The sequence below is a fragment of the Dendrobates tinctorius genome, unplaced genomic scaffold (genome assembly GCF_039654945.1).
Source record: "Dendrobates tinctorius isolate UK_male_01 unplaced genomic scaffold, ASM3965494v1 ptg000009l, whole genome shotgun sequence".
Taxonomy (NCBI): Eukaryota; Metazoa; Chordata; class Amphibia; order Anura; family Dendrobatidae; genus Dendrobates; species Dendrobates tinctorius.
Window position 1 is genome coordinate 4,331,063 of NW_027361677.1, and position 26,891 is coordinate 4,357,953.

The following is a 26,891-nucleotide window of genomic DNA, read 5'->3' on the forward strand; positions in this document are numbered from 1 at the left end:
CCAATCATAAATGGCCTGTACCTTGGCCGGGTCCATTTCAATAGTTGACGGAGACAAAATAAATCCCAAAAATGAAATCCTCTGTACTCCAAAAAGGCATTTAGATCCTTTGACATACAGGGAATTCTCCCTCAAGATCCGGAACACAGTCCGAATATGTTCCACATAAGAATCCCAATCCTTGGTGAAGATCAAAATATCATCCAGATAGATAATCAAAAATTTATCGACAAAGTCTCGGAAAATATCGTTCATGAAGCACTGGAAGACAGAAGGGGCATTAGTGAGCCCAAAAGGCATCACCAGGTACTCAAAATGTCCCTCCAGAGAATTAAACGCCGTCTTCCATTCATCCCCCTGCTTAATGCGGATAAGATTATATGCCCCCCTGAGGTCAAGCTTGGTAAACCAGCAAGCACCTCTAACTCTAGAGAATAGATCCGAAATCAGGGGTAACGGATACTGATATTTAATAGTAATTTTGTTGAGGGCACGATAATCAATACAAGGCCTTAAAGAACCATCCTTTTTGGCCACAAAAAAAACCCGGCACCTAAGGGTGAAGAGGATGGTCTAATATGACCTTTCTCCAACGCCTCCTTAATATAGGATCGCATAGCCTCGTGCTCGGGTAGATAAATTGAAGAGCCGACCCTTGGGAAATTTACACCCCTGGCTCAGTTCAATTGCACAGTCATAACTCCTATGAGGAGGCAAAGATGCAGACTCATTCTCACTAAATACATCATAAAAGTCCGCCAAATAGTCAGGTACATCATGCAACTGAGGAGAGGTGGAAAAAACCGGAGCCTCACTAAAGGCACACCGACAACCCCAACTCACCACAGACACAGATTTCCAATACAAAACTGGATTATGAATTTGCAACCAGGGAAACCCCAGAACAACGGCATCATGCAGACCATGCAACACCAAAAATCTGCAATTTTCTTGATGGTCTGGGGCGACCCGCATGACCACCTGGGTCCAAAACTGAGGTTTATTTTTCGCCAAAGGAGTAGCATCAATCCCCCTCAAAGGGATAGGCATCTGCAGAGGTGTCATCGGAAATCCACAACATTTAGCAAAATCCAAGTCCATTAGGTTTAGCGCTGCTCCCGAATCCACAAAAGCCTTGGCGGAAAATGTGGACAGGGAGCAGATCAGAGTAATTGCCAGAAGAAACTTAGGTTGAACACCACCAACAGAAAACGTGTGTGCAAAGCGTTTCTCTCGTTTAGGACAAACAGAAATAATATGCGAGGCATCTCCACAGAAAAAACACAGCTTATTACGCCTTCTGAACTCCTGACGTTGCGCTCTAGACAAAACTCTATCACATTGCATAGGTTCAGACGTCTGTTCAACCGGTGGCAACACCTCTCGTGCAATCCTGCGTTCACGTAAACGCCGATCAACCTGAATGGCTAAAGACATAGAATTGTCCAGACGAGAGGGAACAGGAAATCCCACCATAGTATCTTTTACGGATTCTGACAAACCCTTCCGAAAGAGAGCAGCCAAGGCATTATCATTCCAGGTAGTAAGGACCGCCCACTTTCGGAACTTTTGACAGTACAACTCTGCAGAATCTCGACCCTGGTTCAATGCCAACAGGGTCTTTTCAGCCTGATCAATAGCATTAGGTTCGTCATACAACAACCCCAAGGCTTGAAAGAATGCGTTCACATTAGTCAGAATAGGATCATCTGGTTTCAAAGAAAACGCCCAATCCTGGGGATCGCCACGCAGCAAAGAGATGACAATTTTAACCTGCTGCGAGGAGCTCCCTGACGAGTTAGGCTTCAAGGCAAAGAATAATTTACAATTATTTTTGAAACTCAAAAATTTAGATCGATCCCCAAAAAATACATCAGGTGTAGGGATCTTTGTTTCAACAGCATGCGAACGAGCAAGGTAGGCGGAAATTCCCCGCACTTCCGCAGCGAGCTGCTCCACACGATCAGACAAATGCTTTATCTCCATTGAGAGAGAAAAAAAAAATTCCCCCTACGGCCTCAGAGATATAGAGAAAAGAATATACACACTTTTTTTTTTTTTTTTTAAACACAATTCTTTCCTGCTATTGAGTACCCTAGGATCTGCGGTAGGGCGGGTGATTCTGTTATGAATGAGTCACCGTAGGAGACAAAAACAGAAATGCTAGCTAAGTCCAGAAAACCAGAGAAGTTGGCAGCTATCGGATTGCAGACCCCTGAACCTATCAACACAACTAGCAGTAGCCGTGGGGGGTTCCTACGATGCCCTAGACCCCTCGATCACAGCCGGAGGACTATATAGCCTAAAGACAGAAAGGGAAATCTAAACTGCCCCAGAGCAGACCCCAAAGCAAAAGGCAGCCCCCAACATATAATGACGGTGAAGCAAAAAGAACACTAACACAGACAGAAAGATAGACTGAGCAAAGACGGGGCCCAAGCTAACTAGATAGGAAAGGACAGGAAGGCTGCTGTCTGCAATCCGTGAAAAACCCTATGAAAATAAAAGCCAACAGACTGACAGTGAAAAAGGCCCTGAAGACGCTAGGCTTCAAAAAGACTATGTCAGTACTCAGGAATATTCTGAAGACAGAGCAACCGGCAAAAGGAGATTCAGCTCACCCCAGCAGGGAATGGCAGAATCCAGAAAAGCAAGGTAAACAAAAACAAAACACAAATGCAAAAAGGCAAAGCAGAAAACTTAGCTTTAGAGGAGCAGGAATCAGACTGGTGTCCTAGAAGTCCGCAGAGAAATCACCGGCAGGGCAGAAGGGCGTCGGCAGCCTTATATCCAGTCCGTGACTCCACTCAGCCAGTCATCATCATTTGGCTCAGGTGCCTGATAATCAGGCTCACTACCTTCCCTCACCAGAATAGGGAGTTCACCAGACCTCAGTGACAAAGGGGAAAATGAACTCACAACGCCTGTCAATTTATAATGACCACGGACACGATAAAGATCCCCAATTCACATCAGGACTACAAGATCCCAGGTAATCTCAGCTGCATTACATCTAATGTGGTGTACTTAATTATTTGTACTAAATGTCCAACTGGGGGTCTGTATGTGGCGGAGACAGGGCAAAAACTTAGAACAAGGATGAATGCTCATCGTCACACAATAAGAGAAAAAAGAATGGATCTACTTGTGGCAAAACATTTTTGTATCCCTGATCACAGCAACATGGATATGAAATTACTGGTATTGAAAGGTAACTTCACATCTCAGAGAGACAGGAGGGTCTGGGAGTATAAATTTTAAACCATAAAATTTTTTATTAAATTTTAACAACAAATTTTGCACATACAGATGATGGGCAGCATTATTCATTTCCATTTTCATTTATATTTACATTGTGATTTCAATTTCAGTCTTAATCCAGCCGACAATCCATAACAGTAAATAATTATCTGTATTCTGAGTTCCAATTTTCAGTATCAGCAACAATATATATCAAAGAACCCCAATGATTATATCTCTATTTCGACACCAAATGGACACATATATCATTATTTCCCTATTCCCATTCATACCTAGAATTGGAGTAATCCAACCATTTCTCCCATGCCACTTCAAACTTGAATCCCCTATCACTACTGATTGCTATCATCCTCTCCATATTACAATTATGTTGCATCTTGGTCAGTATTTCTTGGGCGGTCGGGACCTGTGAACTCTTCCATTTGCTCGCGATGCACATTCTTACTACTGTCAAAAATTGTATAGTTATTAGTACGTCATTGTGATCCATGTCCTCCAGACCCAAGGACAACAAGGCAGTTTCTGGTCCCAGTTTCACACTATAACCTAGTATTGAGCTTAATTTCTGTTGTGTATCTGTCCAAACTGGTTGGATCAGCTCGCAATCCCACCATATGTGGAACGAGCCTGGCCGCTTGTTACACCTCCAACACGTATCTAAACTTTGAGGGTAAATTTTTTTTTAACTGCGCTGGAGTATAATACCATCTGTATAAAATTTTCCTTGATGTTTCCAAATGATTAATACAGTGAGATATTTTTTTGTGTATTTGGAAGGAATATTCCCATTGTTCTTCCCCAAATATTTTCCCCAAATCAATTTCCCATTTCCCCACAAAAGGCAAGGAGTGCGGGTTGCATGTGTCGTTCAAGGCCTCATAAGCCTTTGATATCCCCCCTTTGGTGTCTTTGTTTACAGCAAAAAAATGCTCATAAGAAGAGACCAGCTTCTGCTGTTCTGTTTTCACACTTGATAATAAATGTCTAATTTGAAGGTATTTATAAAAGTCCCTCTTGTTTACTCCAAAAACGCTAACCAGGTCACCAAACGGTCTAAGTTCCAAGGCGTTCATAATATCTCCTACTTTAATTATTCCTTTGGAAATCCAATCACCCAAGTCTATATTCTGGATTAAATTACCCATAATATCCATTGGAATCTTATGTAATCTTGTGGGGAGTAATTTCTGCCCTAATGACTGCATCATCCAAATATTCGCGCCCGCTCTTATTGTGGGGTGTCGTGGCAATTGCTTTTTTTGGGCCAAACGAAGGTGCCACATATATGAGGCCATAGAGGGGTGCTCCACAATCTGCGCTTCTAATTTTACCCATGCCTTTGGAGAATTCCCATCCCACCAGCATCTAATTTGATCCAGCATCGTGGCTCGATAGTATGTACGTATACATGGACAACCTAGCCCCCCGTATTTTATTGGCATGAACAAGAATTTTGCCGAAACTCTCGCCCTTCGTTGGTTCCATATATAATTCATTAAAGCTGATTGGAGCTTGTTGAGGGTATGCAGTGGGATTTGAATAGGTAGGTTGCGGAAATAATATAAAATCTGGGGAAGGATCATCATTTTTACCACTGACATTCGGCCCAACCAGGACACCATTGCTATGGAGAATGATTGTATTTCCTTATGGATATTTTGCAATAAGTGTGCATAATTTGTTTTCCCCAGATTTTTGATCGGGTAAGTTAACTGAACCCCTAGGTATGGGATCGCGTCAACTCTCCAAGTCAGGGGATATTGTTCCATTAGTTTCTGTTTTGTGGCCTGCGGGATACCCATATCAAGAATCAAACATTTACTTAGATTAATTTTGTAATAGCTAACATGGCCGAAAAGGGTAATTATCCTAAATATATGGGGCAGGGAGACTTCAGGATTCGTGACACACAGTATGACATCGTCAGCAAATAGACCTATCTTGTTCTCCACAGAGCCCACGTTAATCCCACAAATTTCTTTCTCCATTCTTATCATTTGAGCAAATGGTTCCATCATTAATACGAATATCAGTGGGGATAGAGGGCACCCCTGTCGTGTTCCATTTGTAATATTAAAACCCGAAGATAGGTATCCATTTGTATATACCTGGGCCGAGGGCCTAGAATACAATGTCATAATGGAGGATAGAATGGGTCCCTCAAAACCAAATTTCTCAAGCGTCCTCTCCATAAATCCCCAGTGGATCCTGTCAAACGCCTTCTCAGCGTCCAGCGATAGGAGCAGAGAAGGCGTCCGACCCCCCTCCGCCACAGCGATCAAATCAACAAGGCGTCTAGTTCCGTCACTGGTTTGTCTATTTTTGACGAATCCGACCTGATCCCAATGGATCAACTCTGGAAGGACGTGCAGGAGCCTTAAAGACATTGCTTTAGCAAATAATTTGACGTCCGTATTCAATAGAGAAATTGGTCTAAAATTTGCCGGGGTGTCTGGGTCCTTTCCTGGCTTTGGCAAGGTAATAATATGGGCGTTCAGCATTTCTGCTGGGAAGGCTTTGTTCTCGGTTGCCTCATTGGACACTCTTACCAAGTACAGGGAAATTAAATTTTTATACTTTTTATAGTAATCGTTTGGCATACCATCTGGTCCTGGGGCTTTATGTGCTTTCAAAGTATCAATAGCTCTATGAATTTCAAGAGTTTTGAATTTTTGGGACAGGGTTTCTGTGAGGCTGATAGTGTTGGTAAGCTTACTGACTCCAGGAATGTCCCTATTTCTGCATCACTAGGTTGGTGGGACTGGACATCTCCTTTTAAGTTGTACAAGGCTTCGTAATAATTAGCAAATTCGTTGGCAATTCGCTGAGGATCTATTATTTTCCCCTCATTGGGGCCATTTAGATATGGGATATGGAATTTAGCCGCGCGTATTTTCACCTGTTTGGCCAATAATTTCCCGGATTTATTTCCATGCCAGTAATATTTCATTTTAAGTTTTTTGAGGGCCTTCTCGTTATGTGTGTAGATTAAGCTCATGAAGCTGTTGATGTAGAACTGAGATTTCCGCCGCTCTTGTGGGTGAGTAAGACTGTTTATTCATTCTATGTAATCTTCCCAACTTGGTTTGGATGTCATTTACTGCAGTTTGTGTAGATCTTTTGTAATGAGAAGCCTGTTTTATAAAATGTCCCCTCAGTACCGCTTTGTGTGCACACCATAGAGTTGTGTCTGATACTTCTCCATTATCATTTTGTATAAAATAATCGTGGATGGATTCTTGCGTTTGTGATGCGTAAGTGGGATGGTTCAGGACATAGGTGTTAAGCCTCCAAATTGGAGATCTATCCGTTGTGTACTTTTCCTCTATTTCTAGTGTGATAGGAGCGTGGTCGCTCCATGTTATATTTCCTATTTTGGCATTTAACACTTGTGGAATTACCAACTTATCAACTAGAAAAAAGTCAATTCTCGTATAGGTGTTATGCGGGTGAGAGAGAAACGTGTAATCTCTTGTGGATGGATTCTTTAGTCTCCAAATGTCATATAGTTCTTGTATGTGAAGCAATTTTGTAAGCGGGCTAGGGTTAAGTTTATTCGATCTAGATGTGGAATCCATGTTGGGCCACAACGCCACATTGAAATCCCCAACCAGAATTAGAGAGCCTTTCTTGACTTTAATGGCCTTTACTATTATCTTCTTGATGTGGGTATATTGTCCTTTGTTGGGGGCATATATGGTCACCAACGTATATGGAATATTGTTGATTATACATTGCAATATAATGTACCTTCCATGTGGGTCTATAATTTGGTTTATTTGGGAGAAGGCCACAGAGTCCCTTATTGCAATCGCCACCCCACCTTTTTTCTTATCTGCCGGCGCCAGGATCACGTGTGGGAATTTTTTATGTTTTAATCTACTTGTGTCATCACTGTTTAAATGAGTTTCCTGTACACACAGTATGTCTGCGTTGTTCCTCAGTGCTTCTTTCCATAAAGTTGACCGTTTGTTTGGGGAATTTAAGCCTTTGGCATTCACTGATATAAACTTAATCACCATCTATAAATTTGGTCAAGATTGCTGTGAGTCTATGCTGATTATATTTTATCCCCCTTGTTTTGTGTGTACTGGAAAAGTATATCACTTTAGTGCCATACTCCGATATCACATTATTTCTCATATGATTGTTTTTTGGAATTTGATGTGCGTGTATTTTCCCTCCTCCCATACGTGGGTCTACATAACATATAGTGTCAGACATTCAAACTCATACTCATCTAGGTTACTGGTGCCCACGCCTATCGTTTTTTCAAATTGCTTCACGCCCCCCTTTTCCACCCCTGTAGATCCGACTGGAAAAAGCTGCCACTGTAGATAAAGAAAAAGATAAACACAAAAACAGACAGAAATAACATTCAAACTAAAAACCTTGCTCTCATGAGCACAAAAATAGGGAGCCCGTGCAGACTGCCTTCCACGGGAATCAGAAACCCAGCAAAAGTCTAGCGAACCAGATGTGACCTGGGTTCTGACATATGACCCCAATAGGAACCGGAAACAAAAAAAGTACCGGGTCCCAAGAAAAACAAAAAATAAAACCTTAAAAGGTAATAGAAAATGAGCAATCCGAAAGGTTGCTTGTAAAATCTCGATGTGAAGAAAAAAACAAAACAAAAACCGAAGATCAGAAAATCCTGTTAGGCAATCCATGTCCAAGTCCCGCTAACCATAATCGAGGGGGACCTGCCATACTTGACCCCCGACTTCACAGACCCGAACTGTCTTTCCCTAAGAGGACTTGCCGCTCACAACCTATAGAACCGAAACTCAAAACCATAAGAGTTCTTCTGAAAAACGTCAATTAGCAGAGATCCTTTCCCAGGTTTCCATATCCTGAACTGTGAGATTAAACCAGTTCCTCGTTACATCTTAATCACGCTTTGGACCATTCCTCCAAAATTGGTCGTGGTAGTGGGTTTTTCCCTTGGTTGTCCCTAGTATCAGAAGGAAGATTACATTCCTTGCAAAGGCGTAAGGCTTGCTCCGGATTATTCATCACATGCTTGCGCCCATCTTTTGTTATCACCAGCTTCACTGGGAACCCCCATTTATACGGGATATTGTGTTCCCTCAGGATCCCTGTGCATGATGAAAATGCTCTCCTGCGTGCTAGGGTAAATGCAGATAGATCCGCATATATAGCTATATCTTTAAAGCGGTCGGGCAGGGACGGTGGGTTACGAGCAGCCTCCAACACCTTCTCTTTTATATGAAAGAAATGTATTCTGACTATAACATCTCTTGGTATCGTAGCCGGGAGGTGGTTTGGCTTAGGAAGCCTGTGGGCTCTGTCCATAATCAAATCTAGCTGTGTGGTGTCCGGCAACAGGCATGAGAAATAATCAGTAAGAAATTCTTTGAGATCATCTGTTTTAACCGTTTCCGCAATGCCTCTCAGACGGACATTATTGCGTCGAGACCTATCTTCCATATCCGCAATTTTAAGTACATCTCTCTCTTCATCTGTGGATACCACCGAGTCCACCATCTCATTGTGCGCTGTGGTCAATTCCGCCATCTTATCTTCTATGTGGGATGTGCGTTCTTCTATAACATTGATGTCCCTCTGCATAGATCTAAGCATGCTCTGCATGTCCTTTTTGAAGTTAGACATTATTTCAGACATAAGCTGTCTCATAGTGTGCTCAGTTAATGGTTCTCCCGCACTAGCTAGTGCAACGCTCTGCTTGTGATCTGTGGAGCTGTTTGTGGCTTTCAGGCCTCTTCTAGGAGGGGAAGCCTGGGACCGAATTTCATGGTCCTCCCCTTGATCCCTGTCTTCTTGTGCCGTGGGATCCCCTGAATCCACTCCTATAAAGTCATCCCTGCCCCGTTCAGAGGGGCTGTTCCCCTTATGTCTCCTTTCCTCAATCCCCTGTGGGGTCTCTCCTACCTCTCCTCTCATGCGTGATGTGGCTTTCTGCAATGCCTCCATGCCGCGCTTGTGCTTCCCAGCGCCATTTTGCGCGCCCTCCGCTGCTGGGTAGAACTGAGTGAGTTTGAGGGGACTTTTCCTCCCTCCGCCTCTGCTGCTTCGCAGTTCTTTCATGGCCCCACGGTCCCTCTGCCTTCCGCTGCCTGACGGGTCTGGAGCCGCTACTTTAAGTAGCTGTGTGCCGCTGTATGGGGTCAATAAGCACCGGAGAAGATCTAATGTGCTTCCTTCTCCATGCTCCGCCGGGAGTATAAATTTATGACGACCTTTGACACACTCAATTGATGTAAAAAGACATAAATCCATGCGACACATTCATTCCAGCACTGAGTGTTATTTGCTTTCAAGACCTTGTGGAGGCATCACAACACATTAGGAGACCCCAATCAGAGGACTATAAAACATCCGAACTCCTTATCTATGAACTGGTCCAATATTTATGTTTCTCCCTCTCCCATATTGATAGTTCTGCTTCACGTCACTTGTCTTATCTATTGCATTTTTTCTACGTTGTATTGTGCATAAATATGTGACTCTTCAGATTTTGTATTAGTCTAGCCTGAAGAAGAGACCTGAGTAGTCTCGAAAGCTTGCAATGTGTTACCATCTTTTCAGTTAGCCATTAAAAGGTATCAACCACTGAGGACTCTCAATTCTGAATATTTTTCTAAAGAAGTTTGAGATCTTCAAAACGTGCTTCTTCTGAAGTTTGAGAACTTCGAAACGTGCTTCTTCTGAAGAAGTTTGAGAACTTCGAAACGTGCTTTTCTGAAGAAGTTTGAGAATTTCGGAAAGTGCTGTCTGAAGAAGTTTGAGAACTTCGAAACGTGCTTCAGAAGAAGTTTGAGATCTTCAAAATATGCTTCTTCTGAAGTTTGAGAACTTCGAAACATGCTTCTTCTGAAGTTTGAGAATTTCGAAAAGTGCTGTCTGAAGAAGTTTGAGAACTTCGAAACGTGCTTCTGAAGAATTTTGAGATCTTCAAAACATGCTTCTTCTGAAGTTTGCTAACTTCGAAACGTGCTTCTTCTGAAGTTTGCGAACTTCGAAACGTGCTTCTTCTGAAGAAGTTTGAGAACTTCAAATGTGCTTCTTCTGAAGTTCGAGAATTTCGAAAAGTGCTTCTGAAGAAGTTTGAAAACTTCGAAACGTGCTTCAGAAGAAGTTTGAGATCTTCAAAACGTGCTTCTTCTGAAGTTTGAGAACTTCGAAAAGTGCTTCTTCTGAAGAAGTTTGAGAACTTCGAAACGTGCTTCTTCTGAAGAAGTTTGAGAACTTCGAAACGTGCTTCTTCTGAAGTTTGAGAACTTCGAAACGTGCTTCTTCTGAAGTTTGAGAACTTTGAAACGTGCTTCTCCTGAAGTTTGAGAACTTTGAAACGTGCTTCTCCTGAAGTTTGAGATCTTAAAAACGTGCTTCTTCTTAAGAAGTTTGAGAACTTCGAAACATGGTTCTTCTGAAGAAGTCTAAGAATTTTGAAATGCGTCTAGAATAAACCACTCTTATAATGCATACTGAAGAATTTTGTGGACAATCAACCAGCAGTGCAGGTTGCCCACATTTCTTAACACCTCAATTTGGACAAAATGACAGATTATTTCTGCCACGACTGTGGCCTAATCAGAGCTTCATAGGACGCAGATCTGTTTTCAGCCATAATGGCTTTTTTTGTTACCTAATCCAGCATCAACATTTTAACAGATTGGTCATCTGTCACAAAAAGGCAAAATGGTCGGCCATATTGCATGTCCAAATTCTCTAGTGTATGGCCAGCTTTAGTGTCCTGTTCTCCGCCAATCTGTCAGCTGCGCACAGGGCTGCCAATAGTGGTGCTCATTTGCCTTTTTGGCATTTTTTAGCTTTAGATTATTAGCTGACCGAGTCCTACACCCTTAACCTTATTCATTTTATAAGTCTTTGGAATAACAATTGCAAAAATCTGCCAATTTTCTTAAACAAAAACTGAAATAATGTGACGTGAGATGTGGAGAGGTATCGCTTGTCCCTTTTGAAGGCTCCATCAAGGTCTGTCAATTGTCCTGTCCACTTCTCATCCCAAAAGCTTCATTGCTCTTTTCCTAAATCCCGAGTGAGCCCCTTTTTTTGCGCCGCTCATTGTCAGGATGTCTGTGCCTTATTTTGACATTAACTCTGTGTATAAATATAGGCGCTGGGGCTGAATACATTTAGCAATCTTCGAGATTACCAGAGGACTCGGGAATAAAAAAACGCCCTGCCAACAGCTGCTGTGAAATTGCTATACACATGGTAAATTGTGAGATCGAGAGCGGGAGAAGGAAGGGATTGGATTTATGAGGAGGCGCGGCGGTAATGTGCCATCGAGCCTAGAAGCTCTCCACTGGAGAATGGATATCATGGGATCACGAATTTGACTTCATCGGAAGAAAAGAACGGGACCTGGGTGCACATGGAGGTCAAGTCTCGGCCAACCATTTATAAACCAGACAGAAAGCGAATGGGTATATGCTTTCCTGGAGATCCAGGCCTGGAGCTGGCGAAAACTGGATGAGGTTAAGATAAGGCGAGGGCGCACATAAAAATAATACTACAAATGAAAAAGAATATATTCGTTGGATTGTATGAAGATTGCAACCATAAAAAAAAAAGATAACAATAATCACCGGTCTATGGTGTAACAAAGTACATTACACGGATGCCTAATACCTAGACGTCATATCTGTGAATTTTCTAAGGGCTATTGCCATCTCGGTCATTCATTACGGGAACAGAAGAGCAAGCGGTTTGTGTAACTCCCATAGAACAATGTGGCTATATCCATCATTGTAGTGGTCTGTCTGCCACATATCAACGGGTATTCATATCTACACTATGTGTGGTCAAAATAGGAACACCCCTTTAAATACCATATTAAGACAATGTATCTGAGTGGATTTATTAGTCCTGTACTGTCTGTAAGGATTCTTAACTGGGAACTTATCACAAGGTTTTTGTTATTGAATCTGAGAGCAGAATAACATAGGGGCTGAGACACCGATTCCAGCAATATATCATTTATTCGACTGCTTGCTGTAGTTTTGATAAAAGCACCATTTTTTCTGCTGCAGATCTAGCAGTTCTCTAAATGCTGAGCTCTGTATAACCCCGCCCCATCACTATCTGCCAATCAGTGGTGGGAGCGGGGTTACATAGGGCAGGAGAACTACATGGCAGGAGACACCTAGTCCTGGAGTGATAATTTCCTACTGATAAAACACTTATCTTATTGAAACTACAAAAAGCAGCCAAGTAAGCGACACATCCATGAAATCAGGGTCTGTTTTCGGTCCTTTCTAACTTATGACTACAGCATCCGTTGCCCAGGATAATTAGTGACATGCAGTATTGTGAAGTCAGTTTACATGGCTGCTATGGAGGTCATGACATCTAGCCAGAGCTGCTCCAATTAACGTGTCCATGTTAAAACACCATATGTGGATGCCGTGTGCTGGCCAGAGTAAATACCTAGGAGCTACACATTGGAAGCAGAATGGGAAGTGGTGGACGGCGAACGGCCAGCAATCAATACTGGAAATGCTGGTGGAATAAAACATATAGGCTGCCGTGGAATATATTTCGATGACTATCCAGAAAATGGGTGAAATAAAGAAGCTGCTTTTTGCACTCACAGGCGTGAGACTATCCTTGCATCCAGTTTTGGCCAATACGTTTATATTGAAGGCCTACCCTTATCTGATCATTGGGGGTGTGAAAACCTGCACCAATCAGCACCAGATGAAAGTTCTCGGTTGCTGATGGAACACCGCAGCACCGTCAAAACTATAGTGGCCACGGCAAAGTACTGCAAATCCACACCCTAATTACTAGTAAGCTGTGTCTTACCTCCTGTGGGAATAAAGGATCAGGCATATTTAAATCCAATATGTCCAATTATTCTTTTCTCTGAACACTGCCTAGAAGGGTCTATTACGCAGTCCGTATAGACACCAGATCTCTCTAAAGTCAGCCACCTTTATCCAATGGAATTATTATTGCAGCTTCTGTTTCACCATTGCTTATATTACATAAATGAGACACACATCCAAATCAGTAATGTCTTAAAGGGACCTGTCACATTATCTGTGGACAGCATGGTATGGAGATGGAGAAGCTGAGCAGAATTATACTTAGGCTTGCTGGAAAAGATTAAGTATAACTAGTATCTTATTGGCTGAAATCCATGGTGTTTGAATGTGTAAGAGTCCAGTGGGCGGTCCTAGTTGGTAACTGACAGATATCTCTACATGCTGACACACAGAGAAGACTTCCAATCACTGACTAGGACTCCTATTGGACTCGTGCAAACAAACACCAGGGATTTCAATTAATAAAATATAAGTTTTAGTAAAACATTTCCACAAACCTATATCAATCTGATCGCGTCCTCCTGCTCTGTAACAACTGCCTACATATTAGAAACCATTTTGACAGGTTGCCTTTAATTAAGTTTATATATTTGGCAAGAAGAAAAAAATGCAAGAATAAAAAATAACATAAAAGGGCATTGGAAGTTTAGTATTTGGCCTAAGCAAGACAGAACTGAGCAGTAGCTACATTCCAGGAGAGGAGTTGACTCCTAACATCCCAGCCACCTCTCTCTAGCAGTGTTTCTCAACTCCAGTCCTCAAGACCCACCAACAGGTCATGTTTTCAGGATTTCCTTAGTATTGCCCAGGTGATGGAATTAATGCTTGAGCAGGTGTTGAAATCACCTGTGCAATGCTAAGGATATCATGAAAACGTGACCTGTTGGTGGGTCTTGAGGACTGGAGTTGAGAAACACTGCGGGCTAGCAGATTGATTAGCTGCTCACCTCCTTATCAGCTCCTGATTTGTTATCAGTCCTGCAGAACGATTGGCCACCAGACTACACCAACGGTATCTTTCAAAGCAGTTCTCCAAATCATGAATCTCACTTCCCTGAGCTTCTCACCAGAATGATCACTCAAGAAGGAGCACCCGCCACCCAAGCAACTAAGTAGTATGGAGACTACATAGCTGTGAGCGGCTTCAGACAACTTGAGAATACCCCTTTAAAAACTTTTCACAAAGTAGCAATTTTTTTTTGAAATACAGATAATCATCGGCATTTACATTGATAAACAGCTACTGTCGCGCATTACTGAGTACCTTCTACATTGTGAACAACTTTAATTTCCACCAATAGGCTACTGGCACAAAAACTGCATCAAAAAGTACAATAAAATTATAATAAAACAAATGTAATTTTTTTTTCTTCCAAAAGAACTAACATTTAGTAACTTACTAATCACTAACCAAAGGTTCAAGGCCGTAAATATATGAAATATAGCTATAAAAGCAATAAATAACGCAACTTACTCTTCGCTCCTTATCCCCATATTCTATACCCAGGGTGTCCATGGCACGAACGATGGCTGCCAGGGATTGGATAGTGTTACTATAAACCACAGGCTTGTACTGCTTGACATCTTCACCTGAGAAGCCATCTTCATGGATAATTCTGCAAAAATCAGAATAGAAAAAATTGATTAAATCTCAATATATACAAAATATCATAGTACGGTGTAGTAATACAACACAATATAATTTAGGTATAAAACATCCAATATAGTAGAAAACTAAATTATATAAACTATACAAAAAGCATGCATAAAGTATCCGATTTTCTTTCGCAAGAGGCTTCGGTGATGCAGACAAACGGGCAATAAATGGGCTCCCAATGAAATGAGTGGGATTCACGGCGCTGCCTCTCTGCACCAGCCATAATAAAGCTTTGTATGAATTATTAATTGCGGCAGACACCCCATTATACCAAGTGCTGGAATGAAGAAGCTCGGATTACAGGAAGCCGGGTCCGACAGCATTATGGGTTAAGAGGTTTTATAAATATGGATTAATGGCCACTATGTAAGTGCTCGGAAACCACTTAAAACGTCAGTCTGTGATTTATCGGGATTCGGAGACGTAGTAGTCCTCGTCGTGGACTTATAAGACAATGCTCAGATGGGAAGACGGCAGGATGGTGATGGGACGGACGACTTCTCTTCTGGTGACCACCATAGGAGATTGAGCATGTTGAAATCCAACATGCCTGATCCTTTTAGTTTCAAGACCGATAAACCACCCCCAGAGGTGTCTTATCAGAGGCTTACACCCCTTTACAATTAAGAACATGTGCACAATCGGTAGAGGAGAATGTATTGAAAAAGTTGGCAGGAATAGCTCTTCCACCGACAGCTCTCTTTAGACAGAAAAAAGCCACAAGGACAAAAGACACTTGTAAATGATCAACAACCTTAATAGCAAAAATACTGAAATCAATTGTATCATAAAATATAAAGGGGTATTCAGAACCCCAGTTCTTGGAACCAGTGAGGGTCCCAGTGGTTGGACTCACAGATAGGGAAGTTCTCATATCATGTGGATAGGGGATAACTTCCAAACTCCAGAATCCTCTTTTAAGGGTCAATATTCTGGACCATGAATCAATATATCAAAATTTTAAACAAGTATCTCTCAAGTAAAATGTTTTTAATTTTTAATGATTGAAAACACCTTAAAAAAATGTTGAGAGTGGCTTTGTTAGAGAAGATCTTTCACCAATATTTTTTTTTCATTTTGCCACTTTAATGCAGAGATAATAGTAATCATAGTATTTAGCCCCTAAAAAGATAATTTTCGCTAAGTCCAAATGGGTATTATCAGATGCTTTTCAGTAGGGGCGTGTACTTCTTTCCCTGCAGGCGATGCTCTCTGCTTATGATTGGTCAACGCCATACAGGTGGAAGAAGTACACGCCCCCCAGTGAAATCTGTCTGATAACCACTTGAACTTAACGCGTTAGGTGCCAATATTTTGATTGCCAAGATTTCTGCAACGGATAGGCGAAATTTAAAAAAAAAACATTTGATTCGGTTTTGCAGCTTGTGTCCAGTTCAACATGAAAACTTTGGTGAAAGGTCCTCTAGGAGTCCAGCTCTATAACATTACTCATATGCGGCCAACATTTTCAGTGTCATCTTCCTATTGAAAAACTTTTCAATAGCGCTTGCAAGACCATGTTACCAAGTTAAAGCCTCTTTGTCAGAAACCCACAGAGGTCAGTGACTTAAGACTCAGGCAATACAGAATACCGGCAATTTTAGCAGGTCAGCAATGGTCCAAGAGAAGCCATTATCTGGACACTTTTGTAATGCAAAATAAAAGCGGAATCCTGCCAGTCCCATCGATTCTCTCCCGACCAGCGAGTGTCTTCTGCCGCCCTCAATGCGCTGACAATGAAGACTGTGTGTAGAGAAGGTCGTCAAAAGATATGCTTCACAGTAGGGGGTGGGATGGACCGGCAAAAGGATGGTCGTTTGGCCGATAGGCTGCGGATAATAGCATAACTGGGAAGGACAGATAGAGGAAAAGGTTTTAGAGGATTGATAGGGCTTGAATTGCATATAGCCAGAAAATTGGGAGCTGGATTAAGCAGACATGGATAGAAATCTCGCTGTAAGAGAGGAGCTGGGTTTATAAGCTTTTAGTTTTTGTTACAGAAAAGACATAGATAAGCTTTCCCAATCATCTGTCACCAGGAAAGTGCTAGCCAGAGCCTCCACAATAGAAGCAAAAATGTAAAAAATGTGACATGTGCCTAATGTATACGGGCACCTGCACGCAATCATCCTGGATTGACTGCATTTCAGATAATTAAACAACGATTAACATACACTGCTTTAATCTAAATGTTAATCCGGTAATCTAAAAAAATGACTTCTTGTCTGCATCATGCAAATGTGACATAAGTGATGCTCCCGCAACTCTCGCTTTAGGGACTTTGCTGGACAGAAGACTTAGGGATGATAAACAGTATGTCGGATCAATAGGAGAGATTTACTGCCTATGCGCTGGGCATTTATCGGTGGAAATGAGAGACTGGGCTGGGAAGGTTTACAGCAAAAAGATATGGGATGGAAAAGCTGCTGAGGAAGTCATTACTCATTAGCTTTTGTATGACGTCAGAGTGAGAATGTTCCGTTTTTCTATACCACGTCATTTATAGGCCTGATGTTCTTTTACAATTCATTTGTTTTTATATTGAGACAAATATCTCAAGGGAATCTGACAGCAGGATTTTGTTATTTAATAATAATATAGGGGCAGAGACACAGATTTCAGCGATGTGTCACTTGGTCAGCTGCTTGCTGTAGTTTCAATACAAATCAGCATAAGATTATCGCTGCAGGACTAGGTGTCACGTGCCAGGCAGTCCAGCTAATCAGTGTGACTCCGCCCTCAGCACGGATTGGCAGCTTTCACACAGGAAGCTGTTAATCAGGGATATGGGCTTGGTTACACAGAGCTCCGCATTCAGAGCTCTGCTAAATCTACAGCTGAGAAAACAGTGATTGTATCCAAACTACACCAAATAGACCCATAAATGACACATCAATAGAACCAGGGTCTTTGCCCTTACATCATGCTGCTGTCAAATTACATAGGTTTTCAAGAGCAAGATTCAACAAATTTAAAAGGGCTGTCCAAAGTTTACTAAAAAAAATAAATAAAGTGAAGCATAAAATAACTCAGTATTCACCTTTTCATTGCCCTATAGCTCCAGTGGTCCCCGACGGTCTTTGTTTACTTCTATACACCCATAGCATGACATACAATCATGTGACTGCTGCAGCCAATTACTGGCTTCAGGGGTAAGGCATGCAGGGAAATAAAGACTGGAGGGGTCACTGATGATTTTATGCTGTGGCTGTGATAATTAGGCGATAATTGCTTGGGGTTTAAGGTCACTCTCTTCAGTCATCTTTATGTAGGGGGTCATTGCACTTTTGTGGTGAGCTCTGCAGCCTCCCTGCCAGCGGCGTAACTTGAAGCGCGTGGGACCCAAAGCACTAGCTCAGAATATCCATCCTAGCTGATCCTAAAGAGTAGGACGTGCAGATATGCAGCACAATGTGTACAGCAGAGGCTGCAGTGCTCATAGAAGCCTCTTCGAACAGCGGATTGGCGAGGGTGGCCAGAAGCAGACCCCCAACAATCTGATGTTGCAGTGTATTTGGAGCAATTCCGGATGGCTCTAATCCCTCCTCATTGTAAAAAACAAACAAAAAAAAGCCGTTTTACAATATAATTTTTTTTTTATTGTACCCCAAACAAGATTTTAATTCATGAGCCGCCTTATTCAGAGCCAGCGATATTGTAACCAGTGAATTGAAGGCTGATTTTCTGCACCAACATAAGACAATGTAAAATGATTGCCGAAGAACAGAGGAGGCGGCGGCAGCGGCGGCTCGGATCCTGCTGAACGATCACTTCTCATCCTCTGAGCTATTTCCTAAAACCTGCAGAAGATTTTCCCAAACAAAGGGCCTATTTCTATGTGTTACGGACCAACGAGCAGATCGGCAATAAAAGGTTCATCAGCCGGCAGTTGTAGAACCGAGGCTTCATCTCATCTGGCTTTCTTAATGTCTGGATTCCTGCACACGGTGGCTGTTTTAGAAGCAAGATCGTGTAAAATATGTAGACAATTTTCCCTATTCGATTTTCACAACAATGAAGCAATTGTTACAGCGGAGTTAAAAAAAAAAAAAAATCAGCTATCCAACTCGTAATGCTACATTGCAATCTTGGTTGCAGTGAATGATTCGTAACTATATAACCATGTAAGAGGGAGACATCTTGAGAGCTCTCCTGCTTCTTTCAGGAAATCATACTATAAGGGTAGACCATGTAATTCTGCGCTAATGGTGGCAATTCAGAATATATACCACCTACACCAGTTTTGTTCGGCATGATCAGACGACCATCTAATGTGTATGCACAGTGTCCTCACTCCTAATTGATAGATTTCAGGCAATAGGAAGATCAGGCACATTGAATTTCAACATGCCTCACTCTTTATTCATCAACGGTAGCTGGCAGCAGCCTATTCTTCTTCCCCTTTTGAAATGACAAACATTCTTCACTCATCCAAGCGTTCAGGTATGGGGGGGAGTCAGGAGGAATAACTTTCGTTCAGACAATCAATCATTCAATTGCAATCTAGAAAGGAAAAAGCCCCTTAAAGCGAACCTGTCAGGCCACCACCATAACTGTAGTTCATGAACGTGAGATCATGGGTCTTCTGACACCTGACAACCCTACCGATCAGCTGATATCTGCTCTGGTGGTAGCAGAATATAAGCAGTTTATGGAGAGGAACACCGTAGCGGCCACTGTTGAGTACTGTAGTTTATCTCCTAAGGATAAGTCATCAATGCCAGTCTTGAACAACCCCTTTAAAAGAGAATCTGTCAGTAAGATCAAACCACCAAAACCCTTATAACCACATATCTGGGTATGCAAGTTTTTCAAAGCTAAATACATCAACACCTTTACATGTTTACATCTGTTGCTGCATTCCCAAGAAATCAGTTTTAAACCATATGCAAATGAGGCATTAAGTGCTTTGGACACAGCATAGCACTTCCTGAACCTGTGCTTCAAGTCGATGTTTCCCTGCCAAGCAAGAACCTCTTTGGCTTAATTCATTGCTCACTGTCCGATTATTTTTTTTCCTGACTCTTGATATCACACAGACAGCGAGCTATCAAGTTTCTAAAGAGGCTGGTGCTGGGAGGGGCAACAAGCTTTGGAGGTAGCAGCTCCAGAGTGCTCTGGCATGCCCAGAGCACTTAGTGCCTCATTTGCATATGAATTTAAAAGCTAAAATTTCTCAGGAATGCAGCAACAGCTAGAAGACATAAAGGAGTCAATGGATGTCGCTTTCGAAGACCTACATTACCAGATACAGTACGTGGTTTTGGGGAGATGAAACATCAAGAATTACTCAAGATTATTTTTATATTGGTGAAGATGTTTCAGAAGCATCTGTGAAGTATGTAATGCAATCATTAGTTTCTGAACCTCATTTAGAAAGGGTTAAACAAAAAACAAACAAGATGGAATTAAGTACAATAGCAAGAGGATAAACAGAACCCACACGGCAGTACGCTTCCTCCTCATCAGTTCTTCCATGTAGTAGGTCTACAATTTTAATGGGTAGAACACATATATTAATTTCAAAATGTATATTCACAGAAAGCTTTTTTTTTTTTTTTCAAATTAGAAATGGTTTAAAAAAAAAAAAAAAAAAAAGGGTGCAGGTCTTATTTTGATCTACTTTACTGATGAAAGTCTCCAATTCAAATGAATGGGTCTGTGGGGGAAAAAAAAAAAAAAAAAGAATGATCGGCACTTGGATGCCATCTGTTTTTTCACTGAGTGATGAGAAAAATTTAAAAAACTTTTGTAATTTCTTTGTTTACATCCAAGAAAAATGGAAACACAGAAATTGTAAAAACCAAAAATGGATCCAGCAAATTGAAAACTTAAAAAAAGGGGCAGTTTTTTACATATTAAAAAAAAACTGAATGTGAGAATGATGCCAAAGAGTCATATCATTTACCACTGCCACCGGGTATTTCTTGGCCAAATGCATGGGCTTAAACTGCTATATATCAAAACTAGGGATGAGCGAATGTGCTAGGATAAGGTATTATCTAAGCATGTTCGGGTGCTAACCGAGTGTCTTCGGCGTGCTCGAATAACATGTTTTGAGTCCCCGCGGCTGCATGTCTTACAGCTGTTTGACAGCTGGGATTGCCTGTTTGTTTGGCTTCCAAACCCTCATTTTTCACCAGGTTATTTGCCACATTCAGCTGCACTGGTCCCCATATGGAGTACAGATGATGGCAGTGATGGGTCAGCTACGGTCTCCTACTCACTATTTTGCTCATCAGCTTATCCCCAGAGTTATTTAGTGATACACAGAAGCTGACCCATCACTGCCATCATCTTTACTCCACATGAGGACATTCTGATATCAATGCAGCTGAAGGCCGGGAAACAGACGGGGAAGTTTGGAAGCCACTTACATGCAATTTTTTTTTTTTACAGGATGAAGAGAAATCCTCTAATTGGCTGGGCAAAGTTTTATTACTTTCCATTCTTGACAAAATTGTTTGAAATAAACATTTTGCTACTCTAAACCTATGTGCACATTTTGAGTATTTGCAGATTTTTCTGTAGCAAAAAAAAAAAAAAAGGTATTAGACCTACCGGTAATGATGTTTCCAGGAGTCCATCCTGACAGCACCATGGAGGACGTCCTCCTCCTCCTTACAGGGACAGGAAAGCACACGAGAGGTTAAAAGGTCCCGACCCACCCCCTTTCCCTTAGTGACTTAACAAGTACCACAGCGTGGATAATGCAATAACACTTTAATGATACGATCATATTACAGCATATGACATAACATAACATAACATACCATAACAAAACAGGGAGGGAACTACCCGTGCTGTCAGGATGGACTCCTGGAAACATCATTACCGGTAGGTCTAATACCTATTTTCCAGGACGTCCCCCTGACAGCACCATGCAGAGTACCAAAGCACCTCCTTAGGGTGGGATTACCGCCTGGAGAACCTTTCTCCCAAATGCGGTATGTTGACCTGATAGCACATTGAGCTTGTAGTGCTTGCAAAAAGTATTAAGACTGGCCCAGGTTGCTGCCCTACAGATCTGTTCAACTGATGCGCTTGCTCGCTCGGCCCAAGAGGCCGATACTGCCCTTGTAGAGTGGGCCTTTAAACTATCTGGCGGGTTGACGCCTTCCAACTGGTAAGCGTCTGAAATCACCGAGGTTATCCATCTTGCGATGGATGCTTTAGAGGCCTTCTTCCCCTTATTTTTTCCCCAAAAAAGGATGAACAGGTTTGGGTCTTTATGCCAACTGTTGGTGGCCTCGAGATAGTTTATAACTGCCCGTCTCACATCCAGTGAGTGGAGGCGCTGTTCCTTCTCATTACGAGGATTGTCGCAGAAGGATGGTAACACTATCTCCTGATTTATGTTTTGGTAAGAGGCTACCTTTGAGATAAATGCCGGATCTAACCTTAGGATTATATGATCTTCTCTGATCTGGAAATATTGATCCTTGGTGGACAGGGCCTGGATCTCACCTATTCTTTTGGCCGTGGTAATGGCTACAAGGAAGGGCGTTTTCCGAGTGAGAGTTGAGATGGTCATTCTCTCGCTGGGAAAGTATGGGTCCCTACATAGGGTTCTAAGGACCAGACCAAGGTCCCAAGGCGGGGTGAGCTGCGTAATCCTGGGGCAAAGATGTTGCGTGGCCCTTATGAATCTTACTACCCAAGGATGAGAAGGCAGGGGGTAATCAAAGAAGGAGCTCAATGCCGAAATCTGAACCTTTAAGGTGCTGGGTTTAAGGCCTTTATTATACTCTGACTGTAGGAAGTCTAGGACACTAAGGAGGTCAGGGGTACCTGCCACGAGGTCGGACCTGCCACCGTCCAGACAGAATCTCTTCCATATCTTCCAGTAAATTGCGGATGTAACTGGCTTCCTGCTAGCTAGTAAGGTAGATATGACCTGATCTGATAAGCCCTTTGCCTTCAGGATGTCCCTTTCAGGATCAACGCCGAGAGTTGGAGTCTTGCTGGATTCGGGTGGCTGATTGGGCCCTGGTGGATGACGTCTTCCCTTAGGGGTAACTCGACTGGGCTTCCTACTGCCATGGCTCCTAGTAAGGGAAACCAGCTTCTCTTTGGCCATTATGGAACTATCAATATCACTCTTGCGCGTTCCTCGCGGATCTTCCTGAGTACCGCCGGTATAAGCACTAGAGGTGGGAATGCGTACGAGAGGGGCTCTTCCCAGACTTGACTTAGGGAGTCTACCCCGTCAGGGTGGTCCGCCGGGTTCAGGGAGTAGAATCTGGAGACCTTTGAGTTTTTCCGGTTTGCGAATAGGTCTATTCTGGGGGTCCCCCACCGCTGACATAATTGATGGAAGATCTCTTCGTTCAGCTCCCACTCTGTCGGGCAGACCTGCTGTCTGCTTAGGTAATCTGTTACCACGTTCTGGGAACCCACCAGGTAGATTGCCGTTACTGAGAGGACAACTCTCTCTGCCCATGCGAATATTCGCTCTGCTAGAGCCTGGCGTGGTCGGTGCCTCGGGCCTCCCTGGTGCTTCAGGAATGCGACTGCCGTTATGTTGTCCGACAATATTCGAACGTGTCGAATGTGTAGATTCTTCATGACCGACCGGTTCCGCCGCATGGCTTCCCAGACCGCAAAGAGCTCCCTGAAGTTGGAGGATCTGTTTCTGATGTTGACTGGCCATTCTCCCTGGAAAATCTTCCCCTCTACGTGGGCTCCCCATCCCCACATACTGGCGTCTGTGGTGATTACCACATAAGGAGAGGTTGTCCATAGCACGCCTACCCTACAAGTTCTTGGGCTGTATCCACAATCGTAGTAACCTCTTCACTGGACCTAAATCAAGAAAAACACATCCAGCCCATAAACGGCAGCGCTTCCCAGGACTCACATCCAAAGATGATATTCCATATTTTTATACTTCATAGGTTAAAAAAGAGATATCTCTTTTTTAACCTATGAAATATAAAAATATGGAATATCATCTTGGATGTGAGTCCTGGGAAGCGCTGCCGTTTATGGGCTGGATGTGTTTTTCTTGATTTACTCATCCTGTGTGAGCCTGAACCTGGCTCTTTCACTTGGATCCACCCGAGGCAAGCTGCAAGCCCTGTCTTCTGAGAAGTATCCCAAAAGGAAGGATTTTTGAGGATACATAATCCAAAGCTATATTAGTCTTCTATCAGGTGAGTGCATAAAATTGTGCACCCTTTAAAGACTACAATATTGTGTTTACGCACTTAGGGCGCCGCGAATTGTCTGTTCTTCTCTCCCAAACAGGGGTTTTTTTGCATCTTCACTGGACCTGGCAGTGTTATGGACCTGTCGAGTGAAGCCTGATGCCTGTCCCACTTTGCAAGAATTTCCTTCTGCAAGGGTCTCGAATGGAACTGGGCCCATCTGACGCACGGAATGCAAGCCGTCATCAGGACCAAGACCTCCATCGCCCCTCTTATGGAGGTGTGATGCTTCAAGAGGTCCTCTGCTCTGTCCTGAATAATCCTTTGCTTCTTTCGTGGTAGAAGGGATATTCTGTCTCCTGAATCTAGGAGAACTCCCAGGAAGATCTTTCTGCTTTCTGGTGTTAAGTCTGACTTCTGTTCGTTGATTACCCAGCCGAGGAACTCCAGTATTACGACCGTTCGGTTTCTGTCTCGAATAAGCTTTTCCTCTGATTTTGCCACCAGGAGGAAGTCGTCAAAGTACGGTATTATGACGATACCCTGATTTCTCAGGTAGGCCACTACCTCCGCTACCAGCTTTGTGAATATTCGAGGGGCTGAAGCTAGCCCGAATAGAAGGCATTGGAACTGGAAGTGGCAGGTCCGGGTCGGTAGTCTGACTGCGAATCTTAGCAGTCTCTGGGATGAGGGACGGATAGGGACCTGATAGTACGCACTCTTCAGGTCGAGGGTACACATGACGGCATTCCTGTCTATTAGATGTATTGCCGACCATATTGATTCCATCCGAAACCTCTTGTACGTAACCCAGGCATTTAGAGGTTTTAAGTTTATAATAGTTCGGGCCTCTCCGGATGGCTTTGCAATGGAGAACAGGGAAGAGTAGTGACCCTTTTCCCTGTCCGACAAAGGAACTGGCAGTATAACCTCCGACCTGAGCATGTCCTGTAGATCTGTCCACATGGCGGAGTCCGCCAGGAGTACAGTGGGAATGATATATCTGTCGGGGGGAGGGGAGCAACATTCTATGCTGTAACCTTCTGCAATGGTTCTGAGGACCCACTGGTTGTGGGTAATCCGAGCCCACCTTCCTGCGAAGTGGCGGAGTCTCCCCCCGATACTTATGGCGTCATTGCCACCTAGACCTGGAGGTTGACGCAAAAGGGGGGGCCTTGCTTCTTCCACCCTGGCTGTGGGAGCTTCTATAGGAGCCCCTGTTGGACCTACCCAGGCTCCTAAAGTCGGTTTGTCTCCTAAAAAAGGGGCCTCTTCGAAAGGGCTGGGGCCGTTTGGGCTTTTCCTCTGGGAAGCCTTTATTTTTATCGGACACCTGCTCTAAGATGCTATCTAGGGCCGGTCCGAACACCCTTGTGCCTGAAAAGGGAATGGAGCATAGCTTCGCCTTTGAAGCGTTATCCCCTGACCAGGATTTAAGCCATACCGCTCTCCTAGCTGCATTGGAGAGGGAGCTGTTCCTGGCTGCGAACCTTACCGATTCGGCTGACTTATCTGACAGAAACGCCGTGGCTGATTTCATCAGGGGAAGGGATCTCGGATCTAGGGACTTTGTTGGTTAGGTTCTCTTCCAACTGACCCACCCATAAGAACATGGACCTGGCCACCGAGGTGGCTGCTATATTAGCCCTAGTAAGGGCTGCCGCCGTTTCCCATGCTCTCTTTAATAGGACATCAGCCTTCCGGTCCATCAGGTCCCGGAGACTTGAGTCCTCGAACGGTATGGCAGTCTATTTGGTGACCTTAGCTACAGGAACATCGATCTTAGGAATTTCCTCCCATAATCGTGTTTCCTGTGTCAAAGGGCAGTCGGCTCTTAAAGTCGCGGGACAGCACGAGTCGAAGCTCTGCCTCCTTCCACTGCTCTAGGACCACTGTCTTAATGTGTTCGCTCACAGGAAACACAGTCTGTTTCCGAGCGACCAGTCCCCCGAACATCAGGTCCTGTCGAGATTGCGGCTTAGGAACTTCTTCGATCCGCATGGTGCTCCTGACCGCCTGCACCAGCTCGTCAGTGTCCTCTAGCCTGAACAGGTATTTCCTGCCCTGGTCCCATCTATCGGTCGGTATCTCTCCTTCTTCCTCGGGGTCGGAGTCCCGGAAAGTCTGACCCTTCAATCGAGCTTACTTCCGAGACTAAGTCTGCCTCCCACCTCGGCCGCTTGCGGCTTGGCCCCGGACTGGGGGACTGCTGCCGTGAAAGGCTGGACCTGGAGGCCTGTACTTCCTCCCGAATCAGGGATCGCATCTCCGCATGGAGGGATGGCTGTTCATCTCTTACGACCCTTGAAGTGCAGGGTCCGCAGAGGGTTTTGATATGGGGGTCTGGCAGCTTTACCCTGCATACCAGGCATCTGACAGACTTAGATGTGGCTTTAGCCGGGTCTTTAGTCACTGTCGGGGGGGCTGCTGGGGTTCCCTTTTCCCATTTAACATGATAGGGATGGTTGGGTCAGTCGTCCTGGGCTGCAGGGGATGCCTGTGTGACGGGCGGATTGCGCCAGGCGCACTTACCCCTCCATCTGTCGAAGCTTCTGTGCCTGCAGGGGACCGGTCTGTGACAGCCACGGTGGCGCTGCCTGGAGCCGAGAGCCTCCCACCAGGAGGGGCGGTTCCCTCCAGGAGCGACGTCCTGCTCCTGGCCTTTGGGGCAGAGGGACTCCCCACCGGGGAGTGTCGGCCCTGGGCGTCTTCACAGGGGGAAGGTTTGGACTGGCCGCCCGATCCCCCCGGGCCCTCCGGTAAGCTTCCTGGGTGATCCTCTCGCGTGTCCCTCCGTGCAGGGACAGGAAAGACACTGAGGGAAAGGGGGTGGGACAGGACCTTTTAACCTCTTGTGTGCTTTCCTGTCCCTGTAAGGAGGAGGAGGACGCCCTCCATGGTGCTGTCAGGGGGACGTCCTGGAAATATATATATGTATGCAGGAAAATCATTGCATTCCGTTTTTTGTTTTCCATTCATATG

General features: G+C 43.8%; 1 protein-coding gene across 2 annotated transcripts in view; it reads right to left on the minus strand.

The window, feature by feature from the left end:
- GNAO1 (G protein subunit alpha o1) overlaps positions 1-26,891 on the minus strand; it is a 232,523-nt gene that overhangs the window by 125,117 nt on the left and 80,515 nt on the right. For both annotated transcript variants that reach the window (XM_073582096.1, XM_073582102.1), the window contains exon 3: positions 14,578-14,719. In XM_073582096.1, coding sequence (XP_073438197.1) covers positions 14,578-14,719 — 142 coding nt within the window. The remainder of the gene's footprint in view (positions 1-14,577; positions 14,720-26,891) is intronic.